The 21,275-nt window shown below is 41.7% G+C and overlaps 1 protein-coding gene across 2 annotated transcripts in view; it reads right to left on the bottom strand.

Moving 5' to 3' along the window:
* Positions 1 to 381: 381 nt before the first annotated feature.
* glceb (glucuronic acid epimerase b) overlaps positions 382 to 21,275 on the bottom strand; it is a 43,499-nt gene continuing 22,605 nt past the window's right edge. For both annotated transcript variants that reach the window (XM_035156123.2, XM_047339945.1), the window contains 4 exons: positions 18,240 to 18,769; positions 11,943 to 12,188; positions 5,528 to 5,820; positions 382 to 5,273 (listed from right to left, as the gene is read on the bottom strand). In XM_035156123.2, the coding sequence (XP_035012014.2) occupies positions 4,542 to 5,273; positions 5,528 to 5,820; positions 11,943 to 12,188; positions 18,240 to 18,756 (1,788 nt within the window). In that variant the 5' untranslated portion in view covers positions 18,757 to 18,769 and the 3' untranslated portion in view covers positions 382 to 4,541. The remainder of the gene's footprint in view (positions 5,274 to 5,527; positions 5,821 to 11,942; positions 12,189 to 18,239; positions 18,770 to 21,275) is intronic.

The following is a 21,275-nucleotide window of genomic DNA, read 5'->3' as shown; positions in this document are numbered from 1 at the left end:
AAGGAGACATGCGTCGTTCATCTTTATTTACAGTCTACGATTAGAACGGAACCTTTTCTATAGAATCTGAAGTTAAGAATTCGTCAGTAGAGCCACAGACCTGAGAAGAAGAAAACGTTCTATTGACGTCTTCACATGACTTTGTCCGACCAGCAGCTCAAAACACAGAATTTAATCAACTTTTGACATTTAATTAAAGAAAAGCGGGAAAACTTCAAAGCTGAGGAGCGGATCAATAATTGATTCTCTAATTATCTTCAGATGAATATTCTATTGATCGACTACTCAACTGAATGTATCAGTGGAAGGATGTGAACAGACACGAGTCTCATAACGGTTCATAGTTTGAAAATCTTCAAAACACTGAAAGACACACAGAACTTTAAGAAAAATGCTTTTATTTTTTACACCTTTTAAAAAGCAACTTTTATAGCACAAAGATTTACTCTGTATATAAACACTTCTCTTCCTGTGGCTAAAAAACGGTAGCTTCTGCACATTGTGCTTAGATTGCAAAGTCTATACAACTGCTCTGGGTCTCCTGTGGTGTAACGACCCCAGTAAACATTTTATTGCATAAATCACATGTGACCTCAGCGGCCATATGTTGACGTCTTTTTAATGGATAGTGGAAAGACAGGAAAAAAATACCACTGAGAACGAGGAAAAGGAATTCCTCATCTCCATTGTACAGTGAACAATCATAGCAGCTTTCTAAATGAAGGCGATGCACATTGTCCTAAAAAAGAAAAGAAAAATAAAGTGATTATACACGGCAGTTGTGCTTTTGTCTAGAAAAAAAATCGGATGCAAATGATATCAACAAATAAACAAACACTTAAAAAAAACACCTAAAATATAAAAATGAGCAAAAGGATAATTTGCAGCTCTTGGCTCACTTCCCTTTTAAACAGTAGCTGACTAAATGCTAATCTCTAGTTGCACACAGCCCCCATTTACCATGAGCGAGTTTTACAAGCAAGTTGTTTTTGCTATAATCTATTTAACCTACATTTGATAAAACGAGCATGTCTCAAAAGGCAGTGTCTCGCTCCACGACTTCTCCGAGGAGACGCATCATTAAATACTGAGTGGAAATGAGTTTGCACAGAAATATACAAATTCAAATGTACTTAATTCAATGACTTTGGTATAACCAAAACAGAGGAAACATCAGTTCCTGACAGTTCCCTTTAAACAAAGAAGAATCAATAATGCAAGTGTTCATGGGAAGAAAAAAATACCGCCACCACGAAATGAACAAAACCAAAAACAGCAGATTATGAAAATGTGCACACACACGTCCTCTCTGGGATAAAACTTTTATCTGTTCGCTTTTTTGAACTGAGTATTAATATCACTGTTTGAATCCACAATATGAACCTTTAATAGCATTAGGGCCACTGCGAGGAAATTAAAAATCTAATCTTGAGAATAAAACGCGTTTCCAGGCAAAATAAGATGGTGAATTACCGAATTAGGTTTTAGAGACATATTCTGCTCATATTCAGGTTCATAATTTTGAATTTGTGTTATTACTTGAAAAAGTTTAAATGCTGTAATGTTCTCAAACTGTTTCTGCAGCTCCTCCTTTCAGCTTCTGTCTGAAACACTTGATTTTAGCTCCTGTCTCTTTAAGGTTTCCTTTCCCGATAAAGACTTTGGGCTTTTTAATTTTGCAGAACTTTTACATTCACAAAAACCATAAAACACACAAGAGGAAAGAGAAACTGAAAAAAGCATAATGTGCCACCTTTAAAGTCAGGAACCAACTCTTTTCATCAGAATGAATCACAAGCTTTTCCCTTCATTTCTCACACTAAGACGACCTGAAATCAGACTCTGTGGGAAATTGTGTTTTCCACCGGTTTTATGAAAACGACCAAAGAAAATTCCCCATCGCCACTTTCAGACAAACGACGGCGCCACATTCTCCTGCTTCTCATTAATAATCTTTAAAGCAGATCGATGAAAGCCTCATTGAAGCCGAGGGCTCCACTCTGTTTTGTTTGTGAATGTGATGCCGGTGGATGCTGACTCATCCCTGACGAGCGACCTCGCCGCCCGGCCGCCTCTCCAGCCTATTAGCCGGGTGAATTGTTGGTGTCTGGGCGAGTCAGTTCCTCCTCGAACAGCGGTCAGCAGGGCAGCGCTCAGATTAAAAACACTGAGTTCATGCACCCAGAGAGAGAGGGATAGAGGGAGAGAGACGAGAGCCTCTTTGTGTTTATAAAGAATTCACCTCCGGCTACATTTCTCCTGGATTTGTTGATTGTAACGTTAAAAGCTGACATGGCTGTGAGATGCAGCTGTGCCTCCGCTGCTCACCTCTTCATCTGCTCTGAGACACAACACAGATGTCTACACTTAGCTTCACCTGCAGCTCACCTTTAGAGGAAGATGACTCGAAAGCTGCTTTTCAGACAAGCACTGAACAGCAGCAGGGAAACGCCAGGAAAACTCAGAGCAAGCGAGCGGGCGCTCTGATGACTTCTACCGCGCAATGAACGCAGAATTTAAATATCTCAGGATGACAAGACACGTAGAAGATGCAGACGAAGATTTGGAAAACTTGGAAAGACGAGATGCACAAGCTTTGGGGCGATAACGTCTGATTTGCTGTAAACAAAAACATGTGATTTCCACAATTTACACGTCACATCCTGACTCCTGTGTCGTCTGAAGGTTCCAGACTTTTTCCTGTTGTTGTGAACGTGTCTGACCCAGAAAATCTCCTGCTGCTTCTTCATATGTGGGAGAAAAACTCTAAATTTCTTATGGGGTGAAGGAGCTTCAAAATAAAACTGATCTTACTCAGATTTTCCATTAGAATTTTGTCTTGTAACGCACATTGATCTCCATTCATCCAAACTGCTGACTCATCTCCATCTGAACTTCCTTGTTTGAATAAAAACAAATCCATTAGTTCTGAGGAAGTTATGAATAATAAAACCTAAGATGGTTCTTAAGGTGGAACACGCCCACGAAGGAGTTAAATATATCCGACTCTGAACCGTCCAGCTTCACCCAAACCGTGCAAACGAGAAGAACGGGGCGGCTTTTAATCAGCAAATCTTCATTTCTCAGTCTCGTTTTTTCTTTTTCATTAATCACTGTGATTTGTGATCAGCTGCGACCGCACACACAGACACACACACACACAGCTGACTGGACTGAGTTGGGATTCACAGCCTGGTTCTCTGAGACGGGAAACTTATGCTTTACAAACTGAGCTGAACTCAAAGTGATGCAGAACTAATTACTTTTAGTCGTGTTCCTCAACGCCACATGAATTATTAATGATTCTTTGTGACCAGCCAGACTTTAGTGGGGGTTTGGTTACAGCTGAGGATGGTGGCAAACAGCGTGTTGTCTTAAAACTTCACGTGTAGATACAAGCTTTGCAGCGGCTTCAGCACTGGTGACAACTAGGACAAATGATTATTTCAGATTATTCATTATATGTCATGAATTGTAACAGGAACACTCATGATGGGGCAGCTCCATCCCCAGATTGCTACAGACTCTGGTTACAAAATGATCTGCATTTGTATCCAGGATATTTTGGGTTCATTTCTAGACAGTAGGTGGAAATGTGTCGTCCATATATTTACAGTCTACAGTGGGAGAGCAGCTGGCGGCCGAGCCTTTGAAATCAAATATGGTGGTTTATCAGACACATGGTCCATGATGTTGAGTTTATATTAAAACACAAATACTTACACGGAGTTCAGCTCACTTTTTTATGTGTATCATAGAGAAAAGTGCTTCAGAACAGACCTGGGAGCTACTGGTTCGGAAGCGTAAAGCATTTGACTCGTCAGCTTTCCTGTGAAGGGATGAAGGGAAAATACATCTCACCTCAAAGCTTAAAGACAAAAAACTTAAAACTGAAATAAAAACGATGAATTTGAGAATTAAAATCCAAAATAATTAAATATTGATATTCTTTTTTTTGGCAACATTCTCCCAATAATTTATCATATATTCTGTTATTTACAGTTTATCTATTCCAATAAACTTTGCAACTCTGGGGTGAAATGGTAAAAAAGTAGTGGTGGATTTATCGAAGACCGTTGTGACCTCAATGTGATTCGGTTTTAACTATTTGAAGGGTCTCATCTTTCTCTAATAGTGTATATAACTCACGCACACATACACACAAGGTCTGTGCATAATTACAAACACTCGCTGAAGGAAAAGGGGGAGGAGAGCTACAGTCGGCAGAAAATATAAAACCTGCAGCAGAGATGAGAACGTTTTTGAGTTGTGAGCTGCAGCTGATTAAACTCATCTGTTACACGTTGAACCTCAACCAGGAACACACACACAGACACACAATGTGAGAGAACCCACCTCACATTCCTAATCCAGTTCTCTCACACACACACACACACACACACACACACACACACACACACACACACACACACACACACACACACACACACACACACACACACACACACACACACACACACACACACACACACACACACACACACACACACACCCCCCCACATTTGTGGATTACACTTTGCCTAGTTGTGCTTGGCGCGAATCCCTTTTAAGTAGTTTTTCCAGCGCTTGACCACATCTTTGAAGATGGGAGCATTGTCTATGGACGCCAGCAGCTGCAGCTGGTTAATGTGCGTGGTGTGATAGTCCCACCGCGCCAGGTTGGGCGCGGTGCCCAACATGAAGTGACGCAGGTCATAGATGCTGCCCGACCCCGTGTCATAGAGCGGCAGCATGGCCTTCAGCGACTCCATGCCGCGGCTGAACAGCTGCCCTGCCTCCCGGCCAACCTTCTCTCCCGCTGTCTCAGTCAAGTCGTAGAGTCCCAGCAGGGAGTAGATGAAGCCGTTCAGGACAAAGGAGCTGGGCGTGGTGGGGTACTCCTCATACCAGTCGTACTTGTTCATGAACACAGCTTTGACCCCGTGCTGCGCTGAAGGCACCTTGTAGGGTCCGACTGCCTTGAGGGCAGCGTTGAGGTAAACCTGGTCCTTTGTGAGGAGGTAGGCTCTCACTAAGGTGGACATGGCCTGGCCCTGAGCCATGGCTGAGTACCAGCCGGGCTCCAGAGGCCGGAAGCCTTCGCCCAGTTTGCGAGTGACCATGATGGGCCACCCGCCTCGTTCGTCTTGGTTGCGCACCAGCCAGTCGCTGGCAGCAAAGAAGGCGGCCATGTGGGCAGTGGTGGAGATGGTGACGTTGTCGACAAAGCCGCGTCCTTGTAGAACTAAGCGCACCACCCGTCTGGGCATGATCTGAAAGGAAACCAGACACAATTAAAGCAAAGTTTAACTTTGTTGCTTGAAAACCGAATAGATTAATTATCTCAATTTAATGACAGTTAACTCCCTTTCAAGGGGATTCCTGATTTTAAATGATTACTAATTTATCCATGTGATTACTGATTCATTTTCTACTGAGAGATTATTTGTTTCTGCTCCAGTCCAGTTACATATTCATTAGAACACAGATATTTTATCTTCAGCAGGACCATCCGACATGAACCCACCTTAGTGGCCTTCACAGCCTTGGTGTTGGACAAGCCGACGCCCTTCCTCAGGTCGGTGAGCAGGTCCCGGGTCAGAGTGCTCCAGGCGGTTCTCGGCCCGATTCCGTAGGTGATCTCGTGATCTTTGAAGGCGATGAGCTGCGAGTTGGTCACATAGTGAATGGTGAAGGGGGGGCCCTTCTCTGTGGTTTCCAGGATCACGGACACGCTGCCGTTGGAGATGAACTTGATGTCCAAGCTGAGGATAAAGTCTTTGGAGTTTCCCAGCTGGAGGGAGACGCCATCTGAAGACTCTGTGGAACCAGAGGAAGAAATGTGTCTGAAGCAGCCGGATGGCAGGAGAAGGTAAAGTTTACAGACTATATTCAAGTGCATTCCTTCAAAAATATAAAAGACTTAGTGAATTTAAGAACTTCAGACAGTTACTAGACGACAACGGGCTATTTTTAGCACAGTGACTGGAAGTCTGTCTCTGAATAGTCGTCTTTGATGCTTCAATGAGAGCTCGTCTTTTTACTCATGTTCCCAAGATTCACTCCGTAGTCACACTGTCAAATCAATAACAGACAGACGACTTCAGACACACTGTGCCTTTTATTACAGGGGTCATGATTCGTTATTACCTGTGTGAAGTGTGTAAGATGAGTGAGTGTGTGTGAGGTGTCTTTGAAAAGTGTGCGTGGGCATGAGTGCAGAGAGAGAAGTTAGACGCAGACACGCACAGACGAGGTTCTCATGGGAAGCTGAGTACAGATGTTCCAGTGCACATTGAAATTAATTAGGAGGACAGAATGAAGAGAATAGAGGAAAAGAAGTGAGAAGCAGCAGGATGGAAGAAGAGAGTGTGACGACTTCGGCTCTTTGGCTGCTGTCGAATCGTCTATTTTAGTTAACAAAGTTCTTCACCGAGTGAAATGATCCGGAAGGATTTCAGCTGCAGCCATGAGGAGAGCTGTTTGAGTTCTCTTAATGATGAGGAAAGGAGCTTCAGTGTTTCCTATGTTATCTCCTTTAGGAAACACTGGACCATCCTTTATGAAAGGAAAGGAGGAAATGCTCTCGCACAACTCGAATCAATTATTATTTCACATTCGCACGAGCATTTTTACTGTTTTATTCCGTATGTATTTATATTATTTCCACATTTCAGCAGTTTTTTGGGGATTTATTTTCAATAATATCTCTTTAGTTGTTACTTCCTGTCAGTAAGTGATGGTTAAATGTTCCTTCAGTATAAACTGAAAACATCTTTTATCAGGAAGTGTGATTCTGTTTTGATCAGGAAAACTTATTTGCATCGTCTGAAAACAATATTGTGTTTGTCATTGTACTTTTTAAAGTTATACATGAAGCTTGATTAAAACAACTCCTCATTAAAGATTCTTCTTCACATATTTCCTCAACCTCATGATGTTTTCCATGTTGGGGAAGGGATTTTTTTGTGTGTGGTACTTTCCGTCAGCAGCCTTTGTGTGTGTTCTTTTCTCCTCTGCCTGTTGAGGAGGAAATCAGAGTGACAGACGGGCGTCAGGAGAAGATGAGCCACATCTGAATGCTTTTCTCCTGATGGTGATACGAGAGGTCTGTCTCTCTCCCTCTCCTCCCAGGAGGAAGGGTTTTTGTTTGGTTCTGTGAGGTTTCTTTTTTCACTCTCTCTTTCATACCGAGTTACACTTTCACACATTCCAGCTCTCACCACAGCACTGATACTACTGACCTACATATTCCACAGTAGGTTTTTGTAGAGCTTACTATTAATGCTGTTTTCCGGCATGAACAGACCAAACTTTACGGCGTTTGCGTTTCACATATGAAGAAAGCAGCAGGAGATTGTTGGGGTCAGACACACGGAAAAGCTGAAGGCAGGAAGAAATGACGTATAAATTCCACTGTCTTCTCCACGTCTTCTCTTTTTCCTCCTGAGATATTTGGAGTCTCACATGAGCCGTTTCCTGACAGAGTGCAACTTCTCTACTCTTCCCATTTCCTTCCAACAAAACTCAACACACTGCCACGGCTCCGCTCACACCCCATCATCTCTCAGCCAGTTAAACTTGAGTTGAGTTCATTTCAAAACCCTGGAGCGCTCGATTGATCTCCCCTTCGGCCTCATTCCTTGGTCTAAACCAACTTATTTCTAATCAAGGCTCCCCCGAAGGACGGAGGGAGGCCAGCGTGGAGGCGTCAGGAAACAGAAAAAGGAGGGTAATGGAATGATGGGTCGCACAAGAGCCCTTAAGACCAGCTGAAGAGCGGAAAGAGTGAAAATGAGCCAACAGTGAGAAGACAATTGAGAATCGGAGACAGAGATCTCGCATGACACGAGCTGAAAAAGCAGAAGCAGACGAGGTCGACGGAGACACAGAGAGTTGATCAGCAGGAGAGTGAAGGAGAGAGCCAGTCTGGCAGGGGCCTCTGGATGACTACGGCTCTTTAATGCACTCATAAATCCATTACTTAAGGCAATGCAGAGAGTAAGTGGATTTGTACGCTGGCCCTGTGATTACTCTGCCATCAATAAAGGATGGACAGGGAATATAGAGGAGGAGATTCCACCTCCTCTGCTCAGCTCGCCGGCTGTTTAGCAATAAGGCAGGAGACAGAGGAGACATGTGGCTAGAAGCTCATGTCGGCACAAACCCTGCTTGTATACTTGAGCGAGCGTGTGAGGCGAACACGTGAAAACACATGTACGGTGCGTGTTGTGCGTCAGGGGATACAAAAGATCCAAGTGACAGGACAACAGTCAATGTCGTGCGAGGATTCAGACAGAATCTCTGAACACATACTGGAGACATGGTGCTTATTTAACCTCTAGGAAATTTGAATGTTTTATTTTTCTCCTTAATTTATTAATTATTTTCTTCAATTCATCTTTTGTCCATGGAATATTGTAAAATATGAAAAATGTACTTTTTATAATTTCCCAAAGGCCAAGGTAATTAACTCAAATTGCTTATTTCATAGAGGCAAGAGTCCAAAACTTAAACATTTGATAAAACTGAAACCATAATGACAACCTGATTGTTGGCCTTTGAGATTATTAAATTGAGGTTCGAAAGAATTATAAAACTAGTTAACCGTGAACTTTCTGTTTAAATAGTAGCTTTAATGAGGTTTTTTTAATATGAATAAATTGGAAGAAAAAAAATCTTTAGCAGTGATTCTCATAAATCTTTAAAATTACAAAATAAATATTTGAGTAAGTATTCACCCCCTTCAAGTCAGTATTTAGAAGATGCACCTTTCAGCCTTGGGTCTGTGTGGACCATTAACTGTGAATAAAGATGGACGACACGTCTCCACTTCCTCCCACTGACCAGAGATAAAACCAACATATCGTGGTGATTGTGGAGAAACAGTATTCGATAAATGCTCTTGATCTATCGTGAGTCAGTGTCAGTCATGTTTAATCCTGTTTTTAATATCAAACAACTAATCAAAACCAAACTTACTGGGAAATTTAGCACTTGAACATACTTCAGTGTAATAGAACTATCTAAAATTTGCAGAAACCATCAGCGGATCACAGTGGCATTTATAATAGCCTGACTTTGTATTTGTGATGAAGTAGCTGCTCAAGGTCTCCCAGGACTGAAATCTTAAGGATAACAACTTTAAAAGAGACTTTGTATGTTTATCACTGTTAAGAAACGCCAAATAAAATCTGCTTTAATTTTCAACACTTTGAAGATTGGAAAAAACCTTTTAGACGCAGTACAGCTGGTGCCAGATGTTACTGCGTCTGCAAACAAGTGAACAATTCTAACAGTGATTGGTCTGTACAAACTACATTCTTATTCCAATAATCGAACCGCGAGGGGATTGAGAAAATAAAGGTGCTCTGTGGAGGACAGTGTTCATGCAGCCATGTGCAGATGGTAGACAGCGGGTTATTATCAGGGGACTGACGATTGATCCACTTGTCAGAGGCTTTGAGGGGCTGCTCAACACAGGTGCCCTAGATACAGTAGAAAGAAGGGAGAAGGAGGAGAAGGGAAGGGAGGCAGAGGACAGAGAGAGAAACTGACAGCAGAGGAATAAAATAAAGAAATATGTACGAGAACAGAAGGCATTAAAATGAATCAGACAAATATGACTGCAACGTTTAGGACGCACAAGAGGGTTGAGGGGTGATAAGTAGGTGGAAATGATAAAATAGAGGTTGAAGACGGAAATACGGTGATAGACAGTGAAGATTAATGGAGAACGAAGACTGTCAAGGGAAGGCTGAAGAGTGATGATGAAAACATGATGATGTCAAGGAAAGAGAGAGCTGCGATGGAGAGTTGAAGCTGTAAGCTACGAGCTGAGCGATGAGCAGAGAGAGACAAAAAGCTGTAGAGCGGTGGAATGAATGGAAATTGATGATGATGATGAGGGGATGAAAGCTGAAGAATTAGGAGGAGGGGTTAAAATTTCAGGAGAGAGAGAGAACCACTCAAGAGAGATCAGAGAAAATGAGACTGTCCTGGAAATCTCAGCAGATCAGATGAGAAGAATGAGCGCAGAGTCATCGCTGGGTAAAAGATTCAGACTTCTCCTGATTCCAAAAAGTATCTCTGCAAAGTGGCCGTCGTTATTTTACAGTTGTAAATTTAGGGCAGAAATTTTGTCATTTATTTAGACCACTTGTAGATTTGCACAGTCACATCTCAGCACTAAAAACACAAACCTTGGTGTCCAACTTGTTCTAGTAGATATGCTTAAGCTTAAGAGTCAACAGGCAGCAGTCTACTAACTCCAGCTACTTTCAGACATGTACTGAAGTTCGGACATTTTCCTGAAAAAAAGCTGTAGGAGCGACCGGGATGTGAGACGCAGGATCAATCGTGCTTCTGACACCTGAGCAAGTCTCTCCCTTATTAGAGCAACAGACAGCCGAGCACCAGCCTGGTCCTGTCTGTCCTCCTGTACATTATCCAGACTTTGAAACTGACCTCAGACCTGAGACAACATCTGGCTGCCTTTGATACCAGCTGTCTGTGCAGGATAGGAGGCCTGAGGTGGTCCCACAGTGTCTCCAATGCTAGACTCCAGCAGCTGAATGTAAAGCTACGTGTCTCAGCAATGATCAGGGCCAGATTTTCCAATTAAACCTGCTCAACTGCTCTGGGAGCTGCCACCCTGAGGATGGTCCAGACATCCCAGGAGAACGTGGACTGGTCTCCTGTAGGAGGACCTGAGAGGGCTGGGACTACTTCAGAGTCCAGAGAGTACAGCACATGCTGAAGGAAGTTATCACAAGCTCAGTGTTTTTCCTTTAATGACCCAAATTATTGAGTACAGTTCTCAAATGAACATGAAAGATCTCTGGCATAGTGTTTCATGCCGTGCATTGATTTGCTCAGCTGTATCTGTGCTTCTGAATCATTTGGTCAGAATTAAAATCCACAGTATCTGTATCCCGACACATACTCATGCTGCCCTGAAAGAAATTCTGTTTGGGATGCAGTTGAAATAACAATAAGAGTCAAGAGGTTTTATATTTTCCCTCTTCAAAGATCAATTTTTAGATGCATAAGTGAAAACACTGCACCCAATAACAAATGACTACATGGTCCGAGGCACCTGGAGCACAGTGTTCTCAGTACCACACGAGTCCGGGATGCAATGTGAGAGAGGTGAATTAAATTTGATTCCTTGGAGGTAAAATGGTGCAAAGTCAGTAAGCTTTATCACGAGTGATAACATTTTATGAAAGTGTGTTAATTACGTACTTGAGGAGAAATAAAGAGACACTAGGGCGACAGTTCAACAGTTTGGAAGGATCTTATAGTTCTGCCGGCAATTTTCTAATTCACAAAGATTTCAGTGACATTATGGAGATGTTAACTCAATCTGTGACTCACCCTTTATATATACATCTATACGCATGTATAAACATGTTATTATACTGCCTGTGTTATGAGCTATTAGGGTGATTTGATCGACATATAACTATAATTAATATGACATGATTTAGGAAATAACGTTATGATAATCTACATAATTTTTAAATAATAAAAACACAATCTGACAAAACCCGATCTAACTTATTCCTTGACTTCAGCAAAAAACAACACTATAGATATAATTTCAACCTGATAGTCATGTTCTCGCTCAAAGGAGGAGTCTGAAGCATCAGCAGGAATTTTCACGTTTCGTTTAGACAACATAAATGTGTCTGTCTAAGAGAAAAAAATAGGTTGAAATGTGTGAAGCTGCTTCTTTAATCAATGCTGTAATTTATAGGAATCGGTGATTACGTGGGGTGTCCGCTGTCAACCGACATCAGCCGCTGGTATTCTCCGACTGTGCCGGTGACTCATCCTGTCCTGAGGGTGCAGTTGCATATCGAGCCTCTTACAGCCACAGTTAAAGGAGATAAGCTGCATGCCTGGAGGCTGTCCGGGCTCGTGGCAGGTTTGCTTACCTGGAGCACTGAACTGACGCACGGAGGTAGCTCGGGTCTTGTCGTGGACACGGCTGAGAGCACAACCTTTCGGCACACTCCAGGGTGCTGTGCTGGCCCGGCTGTCTCTCTCCTCCGCGGTGTCGTAGACCTCCACGTGGGGAGGGCGCTCGGTCAGGTTTTTGCTGTAATGGCTCAGACCATACTGAGCAATCTGGATGGCGTAGAAGTAGCCCTGAGGGCCCCACTGGGTGGAGAGAGGCACGCCTGGGTGAAAAAGGAGAGAGAGTGGTAAATTGAAAGATGTAAAAATAAATAAACGAAAAGGGACCATTGATATTGCAAAATACATTACGCTTCTGTAATTTGTTTTACTTTTCTAGTGGTTACTTCTGGAGTGTTAAAAATGGTTCTAAATCTTGTGGTGATCATTTATTTTTTCAACTCGTTGCAGGGAATTAAGCAGATGTTCCTTTTAACATGGCAGCTGACATAACCATGATTACATCAGTAAAACTGGACCAAATTAATAACTGTAAAACTTTCCAGTAACCGGATGCGACTGGGTACAGCACTAATAAAGATACAAATCTGAGTTCATCTTAATTTGTAAACAGAGAAACAGAAGAGAGCAGAAAATGGTCATAACAAATAAAGAGCAGAAAAATGTAAGTAAAAAAAAACACCGGCAGCAGCAGCTATGGCTAATAATTTCACAGCGTGGTGAAATCCAAGCTAATCTACTGCATTTCACCGGAGGCGAGCTTCCCTGTTCACACAGCCAGAAATAGCTCGGGCAGGAGCATCACTCTGATTAACAGATAGTTCACTTCAAGACCTTGTGACAGAGAGAGCAAATGTGCAATTCAAACCCCATCCTCCCGAGAAGAACACAATATGCTCAGATTAGCGCTGGTGATAATGGGCCTGCTTGTCTCAAAAATAATTACCGCTCCAAACATAGCTGATCACTTGTGCTTTCTGCTGGAGATACACCTGCTTTCAACTACTATGCAGGAGCATCAAGGAGCTGGTATATCCTGGGTCTGGTTTGGTGCTTCGATTGTGCACGTCCTCAGAAATTAATGTTACGCATCCACACGATGCAGCACGCATATTAACAGTGGGGGGCAGACACTCTCAATTGTCACAACATTGTTGATTTACCGACCTCTCATTCCCTCTATAACGGCACCGTGATCCCTTTTAACCATAAACTAACCTATTCCTGTGTTTTCAGGTTGAAAATCTACTTGAATACTCAGGTAGCACGTGTACATGGCGAGTATGTAGACAATTACACTTATGATGCATTTGGTCAACGCAAATGTGCAGCAAAAAAGATCTGTCAGCCTCAAATCAAGACAATAATAATAATAATAATAATAATAATAATAACAATTAGTACAACACCTCCTGATAGAAAACCGATATCTTTCGAGTGCGTTGGTAAAAGAAAACAGAAAGAAATACATAAACTCACATACAAACTTAAACATCCCCACCAGCTCCCACTTTCTTCCGATCCCCTGCCAGACTTTTCTCCATGCCTGTCTTGTTACGGGCATCTCCCTTGACAACTTAAGTCAAATGACTGTCAAAATCCTAACTCTGTAACAGTGTGCTACTCACTGAATAACTCTAAGTAATCCATGTGGAATTGACTGTTAAGCCTCCACATATTTTTCTGACACCAGAGAGAGAGAACTTGAATTCAAACTCTTCTTCTAGGTCTTCTATGTGTCAGAGTAGCTTCTAAACCCACTGAAGTTAATGTAGCTACAGACTAACTTTTGTTTTTGACCCCTAAACTCTGACATGTGGATGAATGTGAGTAGAACTTAAAGCTGCAGTAAGGAAAACGCTCCATTTCAACTTTGAAGCAAATGTCTCCAATGTGTCATGAAGGGCCAATGAATACTGGGCATATTCTTTATAATTGTTTGCCACTTCCTTTTCCATAATAGTTTAAGAAACCAATGGTGTGTCAGGACTGAGTTTTCCTGACGTGTTTTTGTAGAATATCTGCCTCCTGGTGGCTAAACCGTCTTAATGCTGCTTTAATGTTTGGAATACAGCTGAGTTCATCATGAAACACTTATATATTCTAATTATTAAGCTGGATACTTCACTTCCTGCTGTTAAGTGTTTCACAGAGCACTGTTTCCCATTAATTAACTAGACTGTGGCAACTCGAGTCCCCCCCCCCCGCCCGACCACCCCGGGCAGCTACAGCCACAGATTCCATCTAATTCTGTGGGAAACCCAGCAGAACACGGGGATTGAACACTCGACAAACTGCATCATCTGGCTCTAACCCAGCTGTATTAGGTAATTACACGAAAATTTCATGCACTGCAGGTGTAAGCTTATCGGAAAACAGCACAAATGAAAAAGAATAACAATGCTCGCTGTCTCCAAACCGCAATTTTATTTAATTTTGAAAATGCACCAATTGAAATGAGATCCAAATGTTGTCCACTTAAATTGCTCTGTGGTTTGGAGTCAATGTAATCGCTCTGTAACCACAGTGGTTTGCAGAGGTGCCCTTGATTCTGTTAGACTAGTCCCCCTCTGTTCTAGAAAGTGATATATTGCGTTAAGTAAAAACGAAACCAGGCATCAAGAGCATAAGTGATAATGTGAGCATTTTATCAAGCACTTAAAAAGCTATAGGACATGTTTTATTACTGTGTTTGAACAAATGTTTAAGTGATGGTGGTCCGCAACAGAACGGGGAGCAAAGATAAAGGTAGTGCAAGAGGAAGTGGGAGACACAAAAAACGAGACGTATCATGATTTAAGAGGGTGTTGTTTGGGAGGATTAACTACTTCCACTAATGATAGTGCCCGGCTGCCGGAGCTTCATTTTTCTCAACTTCTCAGGGCTCCTGCAGCTTAAGGCAAGTTTGATTTAACACTTTTTAAGACTTTTAATGCCACTCGGAATGAAATCTAAGACCAACCTGTAACTGCATTAAAACGTGTGGGCAAAGTCAGCGTGGATTAAGTCTCCTACTCTCTCATTTAACTTGAATGATGTGTTGTTTGGTCACCGTGTTCAGACACAACAGGACCTTTGCTTTCAGTGGTCTGGAGATCTATCACCTGGTGAACGTATTGGGAGATAACCGTATTAGGAGATGACCGTAGAACACAACCTGATTGCCCTTCCTGATAGAGTCCATTCTAACCTCCCAGGAGCACAGAGCAAGATTCTGCTGCGCCGTCCTCCAACCTGACCCCTGAAACCATTTTCAATTCACCTGAAACCCCAGTGCTCCCACAACAAGCCTCCCTCCTTAAGAGCAGTTTGCTCAATTTCTCAGCCTCTGAAAACAGAACAGATAAGGTATAAACTAACAATATTGATTGAATGGAATATTTTCCATTTTCCATTAAGATTAATAGAAAGATTAATATCGAGAATGTAAATGTGCAGAGCCCTATGTTGGCGCTAGCTTACAGAGAGTGCGTCTGCTTTTAGCATCCTTGCTCCAAGGACAATAAGAGCATTCAGTAAGTAATTAAAAAAATATGTGTTTTCTCTCATTGGGATTGGGAGTAACAAATGATTCCTAAAAATCTACATCCTGTGTCTAAGCGTTTTTAAAGACACTTTATAACCTGTTAATTTTATATTTTAGACTAATGAAGACTTTTTTAAGGAACCTGCTTCTGTGTCATGGAGACTCTGGGGAATTAAAGACCTCAATATCTTAAACTACAGTGAAATCACAGGCCCTCCGGTAGATGCGGCGAGGAACGAGTAGCGCTGCAAGTGTTTCATGAATCCAGACAACCTACATTTGCATTCAAAGACTGTCTGAAACACCCTCAGTCTAAATTTGTTTCATCCCAATACCATCACAGTTTAAAGAAACAAATGTCTGTTTGAGCTGCGGATATCAGCACAATTTAACTGGACGTCCAGCGATTTAATGCTAGAGTGATGTAGAGCGGTCATTATAACATTTCATATTGCTGTGGGTCCTGTTAAAGCACTTTTCCACGGGTTGAGGGAGACTCGGGAGAGAAAAAGCTCCCATGACCTTGTCTAAGCCCTAAGGTGCCTCTGACTGTGACAGGCTAATTAATGAACTCCTATTTTCACATAAAAAAAAATATGCTAAGTTGAAAAGAGGTGTGTAAGCTGGTGGATGTGGAGTGCTACGTAGCAACAGAGCCTTGGGCTTAATTAATGGACCTTGATAAATTGTGCGGGTGTGAGTGCAAGTGTGTGGCAGCGTAGAAATGTTTCCTCAGTTCTATACGAAGAGAAACGATCTGAAAGCAATTGGAGGGTGAGAATAACTTGGGCTTCCTGCTGCTCAGCCCAGAGAGAGGGCTGTATTCCTGCCTGACCCATTTTCCACTACGTATGTTCCCTCTCATGCATGTGTTGCATTTGGGCACAACTATGATGAAGGTAGCATAACCTGTCGCCCAGAAAGGCCATTACGTGCAGCAGTTCTGATTAAAAAAAAAAAAAGATGGAGCTACAAACATATAAAAAGCAATTTATTGAAAAACAACCTAAGTTAATGGAACCTATCGAACAAATGCGTTTGAGGTTTTCTGACCAACCTCACAATCCTGTTCTCTGCAGATTTTACCATAAAGAAAACCACTCAGTGGTTCTGTTTGTGTGATGAACTGAAAAGCAGATTTCTGTCAACACATAAAAAAAAATGCCAATGTTGGAAAGTGCACCATCCATCTCAGCAAAAATACCTATTTACTGCTGGAAAATGGCTCTTTAAAGACACTGGCTCTCATTACTCATCAAGCTAACCTCTGCAACTGACACTTTACTCGTGAATAAATCAACATTTACTACATGTACCCACCATAGAAGGAAAGTCTGGAGTGGAAAAGGACTCAGGACTGTGGCTGAATAACTATAAACTGCATCCTTTCAACTTCAATGATAAAACCAATGTTTGACTATGCGAGGGAAGACTTTGGGGGACGAACGCTTCACTTTGACTTCCTGTTGTGACCTTATTTTTGTGACTTTTAACGGTGACTTTTGTTAATTGACAATAAAGGACGTAGAATGAATCTATTTTGGAACGTCAAGTATGAAGAAGTACTTCTTCAAGTAAGCGGGGCACGGAACTATATTGATGACAATGGGGTTTGAACTAATAGTTTTTTTAAATGAGCTATTGATCCTTCCTGGCAATTATTTTGAAAGGGAAACAACTTTGAGGACGAAGTGTGAGGGAAGAGGAGAGAAATGAATTCACTTACCAGAGTTCCAGCAGGATTATCTACACAAAGACATGTTAAAATGTCTGACTGAAGGAAATATACGATTTTAATTGACTTTCTAATCAGTTTTAAAGAAAAGTGAAATTTCATTTGGGAATGTGCGGCAGAGATTGAGTAGGTGCTTCTGAAATTAAGTCATTTCATTCATGATGCATCACTTTCCTGAAATAGACCTCATTGAATGTACCATATATTTATCAGTGGTGTGGACTTTATTAAAAACCTAAAAGTGAATCACAGTTTATGATGAGATACACTCCTCATGATCTTACATTCAATTTCTGTTGTGTTGATGGTTTATGAATGAGTGAGGAAACCTGGTGGTTTATTAACTGCACCAATAAGGTTATGATTTCAACCCTGTTCGTTTGGCTCGACCTCACTATGGAAAGTGCCTTGAGATAATCTATGTTATGATTTGGCATTAAACAAATAAAAATGTATTGAAATTTGAATGGTCCATTTGTTTGTTGGTTGGTTTGTGAGTAAGAATCCACAAAAACAACTGGACAGATATGACACTTGATGGAAGGAAGCACCAATTGGGTCAGAGAAGAACCCATTAAATGTTGTTGTTGATTCTAAAAGCGGATCCAGGATTTTGTCTTCACTTTTTGTAATATTGTGAGATTTTGCTATATATCTAGTGTGTGAATTGTGGTGCAGCTCGACTGGATTTAAGGGGACTGTTGCCAGAGGTATTCGCTCTACTGAGTGACAACTACTGTTGTCAGTGTGTTTGCATGTTGAATATTTTATGCTCTTGTGTGTCATAGGGGGAAAAAAATACCAGCACACTGACATTGGAAATCCAAAACATCCAAACTGAAAAACTCAGTGTATTTTTTCCTATAGAATGAGATGATCGATCTTTGCTGTGAGCACCCGACGTCTTTTCACGTTTGTTTTTCCAAGTATCTAAAATAACACAATTCATATACGAGTTTCTTAAATATATTGGTGTTTAGATGCACGGTAACTTAATTTTATGTACGACAAGCTGTGTTCAACTATGTGAACATCAATAATTAAAGTCTTTACCTTCCACTCCACTTATGCACTTGACGCGGTCACGGACCTCCACGTTGTATCCCTCAAATGACATGAAGACTCCATCGGGGTGGTAGGGCTCGCGCTGCGTGTAGACCTTTGAGTAGCTGTGCTGGAACTCAAAACGATCGTATCCGTCGTACTGCACAACTTTCCCGTACACCTCGAAGTACTTTTCCATCCACGTGAAGGGCAGGTAGATCTCTCCGCCCTCGCGCCGCCCTTTGATCGTTGATTCGTCGTTGATCAGGCAGTCAATTTCTTCAAACTTGATGCCGCTGACGCCCCCAACAACAGGCGGGGGCTCTGGGGGTTGGGGAGGGTGTTGCTGGCTGCTGATGCTGGCATCCCCCACCCTGGGACTGGGAGCCACGAGGGCGGCCCGGGGCAGGAAGCGCACTGAGGTGTCACTGGAGCATCGGTTCCACAGCAACACGGTGATGAGTGTGAAGAGGGCGCAGATGACAATGAGGGTCTTGTAGTTCACCCGAGCAGCCAGGCAGCGCATGGTCACAAGTCACCTGTGGGACAAAAGCACACGAAATAAATACAAACTAAATCATAATTTCTTTATATGTCATTATATGTTACTGAATCATTATTAATTGAGAACAAATGATGAAGTGATGAAAATATAGCACAACCTTTTTGTGGCCAGAATAAAAATAAAACCAATAAATGAATACCAGAAATCAGGTTATGCAACATGACATGTTTTCATGCACTGCAGTAATTAAGCAACTGTAACAGCAGGCCTGAATTCATGTTCCTCTTTCCCAGACTTTGGAGCCACAGTTGTATAAGATTTTTTTTGTCTGTGCATTTGTATTGCCAATGCAGTGAGAAAGACGGGCTCTGTAGTGAGAGAGCACAGTTTGTCCTTTCAACAAGAATGTGTCTTCTAGACTTGTGGAGGCTACTTAGTGTCAGATACAGTTTCACTCAGACTTTGAATGAAATAATTTGGAAACAAGGAGCCATTGTCGAGATGTGGATGAGAGATGGTAAATGCAAAAAAACTGGTTTATGACCAATAACAAGACGTGGACTGTTCTTTGAACACCACTGTGTTCATGTGTCTTATTTACAAGTCTATTTTCTGCAAATGGCTGCATTGTACCTTATAAGTAAAAATATTTTTTAATTGGAAGAATGCAACATGTAAAGAAACCAAAAGGATGAACGACTAAATGGCCAAAATACAGGCATGTTTAAGTTCCTTTGTTTTATAACTCTGAATGGAATGATGCACCAAATTCCTTGCCTAATTGGATGGAGATCTCATACAGCAGAGAGCAAATCAGACATGTCAAAATTGATTCACATTTAAATGTTCTCTGTGCATCTCCGGGGTCTTCACCACGCCAGCAAGAAATCAATGTACATACTGAGGTCTCCTCCTCCACACTAATTGCAGCTCATAGAATTTACTATCATCGTGACAACAGAACCAGGTCCTCTGATGACGGAGGAGGGAGAGGAGCAAAATCATTACTCTCCAAGTTAATTTCAATATCTCAGCTTAAACAAAGCCCCCACTAAAAGGTCAGCTTGATTATTGTGCATTAATTGGACAGTTGCTATCAGCCATAGCGCTGCAGTCAAATTATAGTGCCGGCAGCTTTTTGAACAAGGTTAATGTCTGACTCTTAAATAGGAGAATGGACCTCTAGAGTGCTTTTACAACAGAAGATGAAGAATAAGATTCCTCTAAATTAAGGTTTAGGAGTAAAACTGCAAAAAGCAAAACAGTGAATTTAGGCTATTTGATGTAATAAATATACATAAATAATGTATCACTTAAATAGGTACAGCACCAGATTCACTTTCACTGTTGTTCCACAAGAAAGGTGGAAAAGACACGTACAACACTCCTTCATATTAGTTCTAGTTTAAAGGGGACATGTTACGCTTATTTCCAGGTCGATATTTTCTATTCTGTGACTCTTTGAGACGCTTTGCATAACAGTCCTTATTTATCCGAGTCTCTGACTTAAACAGGCAGTATTAGCTCAGGCCTCCTTAAGAGCACACATCCCTCTAACTGTAAAGCTAAGTAACTAGTAACTAAAACTAATAAAAGATGTTAGATTGAAAAAAACAACTTTTTAAAACCCCTCAGTCATTGAAATGCTACTCTGCTTTCTCCAAACGGCTGTACAGTAAACCTGTACAGTCAATTACTTACTGAAGTACATTACATGCCTTTAAAACTACTTAAGTAGACTGTTTTGTGAGAATGAGCTGTGCTTGGAGCCGTTTAAAAGAATTCCCCGGTGAGCCGAGATCAGCTTGTTAAAGAAGTAAGGAAATACACTGAAAGCAAGTTAATCTGAAGGCTGGGTTTTTGTAACAGGTATTACTTTCACACCTTGTACCTCCTTATTTGAAAATGTAGCCACACTCACAATGGATATTTAACATTGTAGTGTTATATGACTGAAAATAAGGAAAAGCACATTAGATCCTGTTTTAAACTTTTTGTTGTTGTCTTCGAGTTGGTGCGGGATAAAAACTTTGGTCTGCGGCTGATGAATTACTGCCACACATGAAAGCTATCATTGATATTTGGAGAAATGTCAGCCTGCTGATAACAGATTGGGCCGGCAGAGCTCTGTCAGTGCGGGAAATGGGAGGCGGAAGGCCTGAGGACTGCACCTTGAAAGATAAGTAGGACCAACCCTGTCAGGAAACCAACTATAAATAATTGGCTCTTTTTATAGTAATTTGTCGCTAGTGTTGAGCTCAGGCTCAAGGAGGATAGACATGGGCTTAAGCACTGCAGCATAAAGACTATCCTAATGCTTTCCAATGACTAGGAGACAATTTGTCTGAAGCCATGTCCCATTTCACAAATGCAATTTACCCAGACGACAGAACAGTGGGAGCAGTGAAGGAGTCACCGGCAAGTAAATTACAAAAGCAGTTGATTTATGGATCAAAAGTCATGAATGATTTGATTCAGGTCTGTCTCATCCACATCTGACACACAAAAAAGCATTGACCCATTTGCTATATGGCTGAAAC

Source organism: Hippoglossus stenolepis, chromosome 1 (genome assembly GCF_022539355.2).
Source record: "Hippoglossus stenolepis isolate QCI-W04-F060 chromosome 1, HSTE1.2, whole genome shotgun sequence".
Taxonomy (NCBI): Eukaryota; Metazoa; Chordata; class Actinopteri; order Pleuronectiformes; family Pleuronectidae; genus Hippoglossus; species Hippoglossus stenolepis.
The sequence above is the reverse complement of the archived record's forward strand: the minus strand, read 5'-3'. Positions and strand labels throughout refer to the sequence as shown.